We start from the raw sequence: 8,904 nt of genomic DNA, 5'->3' as shown, positions 1-8,904 counted from the left end.
CAACATTTATTTCAATATGAGCTTTGATGATGACCCTTCAAGTGACAATAAAACATGTTGATAGAGGTTGCTGCTTGCTTAGTTTTAAAAATAAGAATACTGAATTTCTTCAATAACTATTAAATAATAGTGTGGTGTATAATTGTACATAGTTTGAGGGTAAATGAGTATTGCTAATGTTTAGATTCAAAGCAAAGGAAAGCACAATTAATTAAAAGACTTTGGGTTGCCTGTTTTGTGCTTTATGTTTTAAATCTTCAGGCCATATTTTCACTTGGTTTCTTTTTACTAAGAAATGGCCTAGACATATATATTAAAAAGAGGGAGGGGGGAGAGAGAGATGATCTAGGAATAAGAACAGAGTTGGGGAGAGATGAGAGAATAGGTTAGTGAAACTAGGGCATGGGAAACTGGTAGTGAATGGTGTAGAGTATGGATTTAAAATTATTTTAGTTGTGGTTCTTTAGAGTGGAAGAAGACATACACAACATGCATGGCAGCTGTCAAAAGTAGCAGGCTTGCGTTTGTCACTCCTTTCTTCCCTGTTAATGTCTAGCAAGGCATTGTCATGTTGAGAGGTTCCCTACCCCTGCTAGTCACAGTCAATGAACTGACACAGTTGTAGGAAAATTCAGGAAATAGTGATATCACATCACACATTTTGTTTTACTACATGTTAACCATGGAAGGAGGAGATGTGTTGCAGCTGGTAGCCATACCTTCTCTGTCTTTTCTAGGTCTACTTTCTAAGGGAATGTCCAATAATCACAATGTTTAAAAAGAAATTACACTTCTGGAACAACACATGGTTAGCATTAGTGTCACAAGAGATGAAAATGCAGACTACAGTGTCAATCGGAATTGCCACACTAGGCCAAGCTTATTTTATTACATACATTCTGCTTTCTAAGTACTAGTTAAGTTCATAATGTAAACATGAAGCATACAGAGTTAAAATTCAAGGCCACAATATTTCTGATTGTCCCTTTCTGTGTCTTTGGTTGGCCGAGATCAACTCGTAGTGTATAAATGCATAAGTTATATAATTATTATATAAAAAGAAAAAAATAACATTGACTTGTATATTTTATTCTGACAAACGCACAGCGTTTGCGACTCAGAAAAGAAAAACGGGCACTGCCTAACAAAAATATCTATATGATTTCAGACTTTGGCAACTGGGGACTGTCTCCTACCTTCAACCAGTAGAAAACAAATTCCCTTAAGATGAGGTCCTAAATGTTACTTTTAAATATAAGACAATTCCAGTTTTACATTTTTATAAAGAAATGCATACTCTGATACTACTTGCTTCCCTCTTTTTGAACTCTAAAAAAAATCAAGTCTTTGATAACACTGGAAATGGCATAATACTGAACATAATAGTACTCAAGTCCAAACAAGTAATTCCTCAAAGTTCAAAAACTGTCCAGTTTTCAATTTCCTATATGTCCAGAGAAAATGACTCTTTTACTCTTATCACCTTTGTCCTCCTCCTCTCACCCCTTTCTACTTCACGTATTAGACACAGGGCTACAGCAGCGCTGTTGCATAGTCTCCTTTCATTTCAGCAGGGCTTACTCAGGAGAACCTCCCTTTGGGTTCACCCCTTAGCCTACAAACACACACTTGCCCTTCAGCACATTCTCAGTCCCAATGTTTGGCTCAGAGCTCTTTAACACTATCAAGGAATCTTAGAGCTTGTATTGTCTTCACAGTTTGAAATAGCTGATCCCTTCCTCTTAATGGAATGTGTTAATTTCATCCCAAATAAAACTGTTGCATTAAAAAAATCAGGTCCTGCTCTAGACAAATATTTTTGACATTGTTCTGCATTTTTGTTGAAAAATACATTTTTTAATAAATTTATATGTTCACATAATGTATCCTAGATCATAATAGAATTATCCTTATATTGCTGTAGTGGAGTCCAGTTTGCACTAGCATGATATCAAACATGATACAAAAGCTTATAAACTTTTTCTGTCCCCAACTTTATCATTACATACTTTTACCTAGAACAGTATTTCACTGTGTCTGATCTGCTGACTCAATGTCAACATTCTTTATATAGTAGCATCTTTAATACTCTCCAGTAATCCTTATTAAAAAAATGATTGACATCTTTGTTCCCAGTCAACCTTGTTATGTCTTTTAGGCACTTTTTGTTCATGATCTCCATTACAATTCATTGTATTCCATGGAGAAATGTCCTTTTTAAATATTTTTCTTCCTTTAGTAGTAAGTGCCAAGGTGAGAAGGCATGTGCGTGGCTGGAAGCCTAGTATTAGGGTAGATACTTCCAGTTGGTGAATTCCAGTATGGAGTGGGTCCAGCAAAAAAATTGGAGGAAGTGACAGGCAAAGGAGGAGCATGGGGAGCTACAAAGTTCATTTTCTGGGGGTGTGCATGATAGGAACTCATGTAAGGCAGGTCTGAGGGATATTTGTACATGGATGATTCTGGAGGATGTGGCTGGAGAGCTTGAGCAATTCCGTGGAAGTCAAACTTGTAGGCGTAACGCTTACCGTGGACTTTAGTCATAATATTTTTGTCATAATAGTAACGGAGAGCACGGCTGAGCTTATCATAGTTCATGTTGGGTTTGCTTTTTCTTTCTCCCCAGCGCCGAGCTACTTCATCAGGGTCAGTCATCTTGAACTCTCCATTGGTGCCCTCCCAGGTGATACAATTAGAGTTGGAACTATCTGACAGGAGCTCCAACAGGAACTGCCATAGCTGTATCTGCCCACTCCCTGTGGACATAAGGAAAGAAAGGAAGAATAAGCAGAGAAATAGCTAACCACTTGCAGCTTTGAATTGTTAGCAATACCAAACCCCTGTCTTGAAAAATCTAAAGGACTGTTTGTCTTTTCCAGTTCATGCCCTGTAGGTCATAATGTTACTGTCTCAGAAATACTGGAAATGGGTAAAATTTTCATGAACTTCTTTTTGTACTATAAATTTTGATTCCAATTGAAGAATTTACTAAATAATTTCACAATAGTATTTTGGGACAAATAATAATATTATCTAAGTAAAAGCTATGTTCTTTTATGTCTTTGACCAGACTCCAAAGATTATGTAAATTTTACCATCACCCATCTAGCCCCAGAACTGTGTTAAACATGTTTTTATTAAAAATTAATTGGATTGCAGTCTTCCCAAATAGGCAAAACACAGGGCATAGACAGGTTGTTTTGGAGAGGAAACAGTTATATGTTATGTGACAAAAACTGGAATCGTCTCTATTTCACAAACAATGTGAGAAATAGATTACTGAAGTATTGTAAGAATGATCCCATGAATTATATGAAAAATTCTTTACCTTACATTCACTAACAATTTCAACAGTGTGGAAATACAGTGGGTAAGAAATATTATACCTTGATTCTATATATGGTTACTTGGAAGCAAGCCCATTGAGTTAAATGGTACATAAAAAGGTAAAGGTTCCCTTGCTCGAAAGCCAGTCGAATCCGACTCTAGCGTTGCGGTGCTCATCTCAGTTTCAAAGCCGAAGAGCCAGCGCTGTCTGAATACATTTCCGTGGTCATGTGGCCGACATGACTAAACACCAAGGCACACGGAACGCTGTTACCTTCCCACTGAAGTGGTACCTATTTATCTACTTGCAATTTCTTGCTTTCGAACTGCTAGGATGGCAGGAGCTGGAACTAGAGACAGGAGCTCACTCCGTCATGTGGCACACTCGGGTCTTGAACTGCTGAACTACCGCCCTTCCACAGCCTGCAGTTCAGCGTCTTAACCACTTGAGCCACCGCAGCTCCTACTTAAATGGGACATACGTCCTATTAAATGTGGACATGACAACAATAACATTTTAACTAATCAAGGATAATCAAGTGTAGTGCCACAAGGCCATGCTATGAATTTCATGAGCTCAAGGGAATTATAGTTTGCTTTTATTTTGAAAGCTGCCACCATTCCATGTAGAAAATTTATTTTGGAACTGCGGGAAGTTTCAAAAACTGTTTGTGATATGGCATTGTGTGTGTGGGGGTAATGTTCCATTATTTTCATAGATAACTGTGTTTTCTAGTTTACTTCTGTTTGCATTTGGTTAATTGAGATCAAATATTGTGAGACAGACTTCATGAGAACCCAAGAATATCTAATTCCATCACTCTAGTCTTGAGTCAGCAGTATACTCTCATCAGCATTTCCCTGTGAACCTTGTAGATAAAAATCTAAAGCAGAAATACTTCTTCATACCTGGATTTGCAAGACGGCTGCTGGTTGGTCCAAGTATTTGGTAGGGGTCTACAAAAAGAAAGATAGGCCATTAAGACTTTAACATTAAAATACAGGTCATATGCTAATATGTGTAAGATTAGAATATCATAAATTAGTTCAGCAAAAAAAAACCCACAAGCCCTTGTGGGGTCATTTCATTTCTCTGTGTTCCCTTCCCCACATTATTTCCTCTTCCCCTCTTTCCGCATATTCTCTCCCCTTTCCCTGCTTCCTGCTTTCCTTCCTACTCACCAACCAATCTACCTTTTATCTGCCTTTGCAGTCTTCAATTTTATTATTTACTTCATTTATACCCCACCTTTTCCCATAATGGAGACCCAAAGTGCTTAGATCATTCTCTTCTCCTCCATTTTATTTGCACAACAACATTGTGAGATAGATTAGGCTAAGGGATAGTGGTGGCTGGCTCAAGATCACCCAGCAAGCTTCCATGGCAAAGTGAGGATTTGAACGTGGGTTTTCCAGATCCTGTTCTGACAATCTAACCACTACATAACACTGGCTCTCAGCTTTTCTTCTTTCTGTCCCCTGAGAGCCTCTCTGGGAAAAGTCTGGCCAAGCTTCAGAAGACATTTGGTAGCAGATGCACGAGTAATTCAGGTGGTGGCCAGCTAAGTTATGTAAGTTGTGTAAAGGCTACTGCTGGGCTCAGGTGAGTTGTGTGGCATTGAGTTGTCTGGAAGCCACTGCTGCACCTGGTTGAGTTATGCAAGTCATGCTGGGAAAGTTGTCCTTTGGTTGCTGCTGGGCCAGGACAAGAGGGGGGAGTAGGGGTGGACTGAGAGTCCAAAATGGCCCCATAAAACGCCTGCTCCTCCTTCTGCCTTTTACAGACAGAAACCAAGTTATGAAGGCCAGCAATATCATTGTGATTGCATAGCAAATTCCAAAATGGCCACTGAAATCTTAAGAGAACATTCATTTCTCAAATGTACAGGTTTTGCTTTTCTTACTTTGACTGGCTTAATCCCACATTTTTTTTTTTAGATTTTAGATTTGTCTGCAACACAGAGGCTTTTCTCAGGTTTGTACGAACATTTGTCTTCTCTGTCCATAGCTTTGGCCTCTGGATTTAAGTACCCACAGATGGTGCCATGTTGACATATATTGTCAAGAGGGAATCTGCAAGACCCATCAGCGGAAATTTAGCTTGCCTGCCTCCTGCCCACCACTTCTCCTGCCTGCCTGTCTCTTTCCCCATCTCTCTGCTGCTTTGCCCCCTCCCTGCTGCTTTGCCCACTTGGCCCCATGCCATATGCAGCCAGCCAGCTATGTGACATGCTGTGGCAGTGGCAGCAGTTGCTGCTCTGGCAAATCTGTCAGCAGAGGGGGCATGATATGGGGGTCAGAGCCAGATGCTTTTGCTCTTCCTCACCAACCTGCCTGCCTCCAATGCTACTGCCTTAGTGGCAGAGGGAAATGGGTTGGCAACATCTGAGAGACAGTCATCTTGGCAGGGGAGGGATGTGGGTTTGCAACAGATGGAGAAGGCTCCTCCTCCTCTTCCCCTGCCTGCCCACAGTGAGGTTTTTCCCCCCTACATCACCCCCAGTTGTTTGAGATTTGGGGTTTTTCTGCAAAGCTGGGGAGTCCTTCAAGTTTGGAGAAAATTCTTCCTTCTCGATGTGGCTCCAATTCACAGATTTAAATATCTATAGATGGTGCCGTGTTGACTATAGACAGGCAGACACACACACACACACACAATTCTAAATTCTGATTGGCCATAGATTATGGATTAAGAGATCTTCAAAATGGAGCTAGGGAGAGACAGGGTTGATTTCTCTACAACCCTATAGAAAATCCCAAGTTTGCAGGAAAAAAAGAAATCTTTAAAAAAATTAGTGGACGCAGCTTCCACTAAATAATAGAAACAATGCCTGCAGCTTTAAGAGAAGAACGCCACTGAGCTCAAAGTTGCCATTTTGGATGTTACTAGGCAACCACAACAATATTGCTGTTCCTTCCAAACTTTGGTTTCTGTAAAGCAAATATGTGGAGGTAGGGTTGCCAGGTCTGGTTTGGAAAATACCTGGAGACTTTGGGGGTGGATCCAGGAGAGGGTGGGGTTTGGGGAGGGGAAAAGCCTCAGCATGGTACAATGCCATAGAGTCCATCCTTAAAAGCAGCCATTTTCTCCAAGGGAGCTGATATTTCTCAGCTGGAGATCAGTTGTAAAAGTGGGAGATCTCCAGGCCCCACCTGGAGGCTGGCAACCCTATGTGGAGGAGCAGAGGTAGACTTGAGGGCCAAAACTGCCCTGGAAATAATCCTGTCCCATTCCCCTGTTACATGCTCTGGTGGAGGAGGACTGCTGGGGACAGTCCCAGTGGTGACCACTAGACTCTCACTACCCAGGCACAGAATCAGCCACCACGCAAGTAGCCCTGGCACAACAGCAGCTATGACACTAGGCCAGACATTTCCCAGAGAGAGACTGCCAGGGGGAGGAAAGAAGGAAAACTGAAGAAAGTGAAGCAGATAAAGATAGGTTTGGCTGGTGGGTGGGAGGAAGAGAAAGAAACAGGAAAAGGGAAGAGGATATGGGGGCTGCCAGGGAAGGGAAACAAAATTATGGAGGAGTGGATACACGGGAAAATGAGGTGCCCCCCAAGGTCCTTATAGGTCTTCCACTATTTGTGTGTTTGTATAGATATATATTTTATTTTATTTAAAACATTTACTAGCTACCATTCTACCTTATAGGAATTCAAGGCAGTTTACAATATAAATAATAATAAAATACATACAAACCATTAGTTAAAATAAATTTAAAACTGCCAGTAGGTAGAAGAACTAATCAACTACCATCATGTACACACACACACACACACACACACAACCCTTTGCAAAAACTTCTTGTATCAATTGAAAACAATTAATACAATACCAGAATCATATTTTTAAAATGGCAGACATAGTGAAATTCTGTCCTTCACTTTTGCCAGCTGAATGAAAACAAAATGGCAATTAAATCCTTTTTTCCTGACATAAGCTAAGATTTTTTCCCTTTTGCTAATACTTTATTATAAATATTTCAATACAATTTCCAATAATACAACAAACTCAGGTTTTTATGGTAAATGAAATTATGCTTCACAATGATGTCATAACATTAGCCAGTGCAACTGGCTGATTGTTGACATTTGAATGGCAGGTCCTCCTTTCTAAGAAAAAAATTAACATAGTGATTTATAAATAAAAAATTTGATGCAGAAGAATAATCCAGGGACCACTGACATTTGTGATGACTTCTCTGCTAACTGTCCAAATCTGTTCAAATTATTGAAAGATTAATGACAATTTCTGCTTGTCCATAATGGACAGAGTGACATTAAGGGCAGACCCACCTAATTGAGGACGTTGGTCTTCTGTTTGGGATACTGTTGAAGATGATGCTTGGGCAGCTAGAAGAACACAAATGAATACTTTTTTAAAAACATCAATGCAGTTGAAATTACATATTAGAACTTATTTGCATTAGGAAGTGACATATTCACCTTTTAAATAAGGGAAGGGAAACATCCTTAGGCCATTAAATTGCCCAACATCTTTAGGCCAATTTAAAAACAAAACTACCTACCATCTCCCCCTCACATGGCATACCAGCTAACTCTAACTTGTAGTGACATCCAACTATGAATGCCTTAACAAATTGAGATTTGGCTTCCCCATAGGAGAATTTTGGTGCTCTGCAGATGCCCTGAAGGGACTGTCACACTGTATCCCATATAGCTCCCTTAGACCGCTTCATATAGCAACTTCTGTGATGAAAAAAAGAGCAGCAACAGCAATGTAGAACAGATTGTTTAGTTCATGAATAATCACTTGAAGAACACCAGCTACAAGTAAGTAATGTTTTACTTCTTTGTGGTCTTTATGCAGTACTACATACATGGCATTAGCAAGCTGCAGCCACATTTAAGAGAAAACAGCATCAAATACAGGCTGGCCAAATGCATCCTGTTGTGCCTAGATGTCAACAGCATACAAGGATACAAAAGAAGAGGCAGTTGCCAGTGCCACACATTTGCAAATCTCCTAGAAAGATATATTTTGCATGAAGGCAGATGATACAACAAGTTTTTGTTGAATGTGCTTAGGGAGGTTGTGGCAGGAACTGTTTTGCCCGCTAGTAACATAAGCAAATAGTGAATGTTACCTACTTCCAAAGTCATTGGCTAGAGATTTTACACCCCTTGTTCGAGTCACTTTAGCAAAGGAAGAGGCTATGGTCATTTTGGAACCCTTTGGTCTAGGTTAGGATGGTGCTCTCCATTCTTTTTCAGAATGGTGAAGTATTGATAACAGAAACCTATCCACATTGAAAGAGTGATATTGGATGTATAGCATCTTTCTGAAGAATAGAAAGAACCTATTCCTGAAGATACAGGTTGTTAATGATGTGGCTATGAAATGTGGTGGTGGCGGCACAGTGTTAAGCTCAATAACGTATCCCATCCAAATGATGGTGAGAAGCAAGAAGTCTATAATGATGGATTCCCATGTTGTTTGGAAATGTGTGGTTCCATCTGGTTCCACTGTTGGGAATGAATGATGGAGGATTGTGAATGAAATTATTATTGTTAGCCACCCTGAGCCTGCCGCGGCGGGAAGGGCAGGGTA

At 40.1% G+C, this 8,904-nt stretch overlaps 1 protein-coding gene across 3 annotated transcripts in view; it reads right to left on the bottom strand.

Moving 5' to 3' along the window:
* Window positions 1-2,232: 2,232 nt before the first annotated feature.
* The window catches only part of ERG (v-ets avian erythroblastosis virus E26 oncogene homolog), an 87,885-nt gene continuing 81,213 nt past the window's right edge, over window positions 2,233-8,904 (bottom strand). For all 3 annotated transcript variants that reach the window (XM_015418044.1, XM_015418114.1, XM_015418187.1), the window contains 3 exons: window positions 7,629-7,685; window positions 4,237-4,284; window positions 2,233-2,756 (listed from right to left, as the gene is read on the bottom strand). In XM_015418044.1, coding sequence (XP_015273530.1) covers window positions 2,236-2,756; window positions 4,237-4,284; window positions 7,629-7,685 — 626 coding nt within the window. In that variant the 3' untranslated portion in view covers window positions 2,233-2,235. The remainder of the gene's footprint in view (window positions 2,757-4,236; window positions 4,285-7,628; window positions 7,686-8,904) is intronic.

Source organism: Gekko japonicus, unplaced genomic scaffold (assembly GCF_001447785.1).
Source record: "Gekko japonicus isolate JY-2015 unplaced genomic scaffold, Gekko_japonicus_V1.1 scaffold242, whole genome shotgun sequence".
Taxonomy (NCBI): domain Eukaryota; kingdom Metazoa; phylum Chordata; class Lepidosauria; order Squamata; family Gekkonidae; genus Gekko; species Gekko japonicus.
The sequence above is the reverse complement of the archived record's forward strand: the minus strand, read 5'-3'. Positions and strand labels throughout refer to the sequence as shown.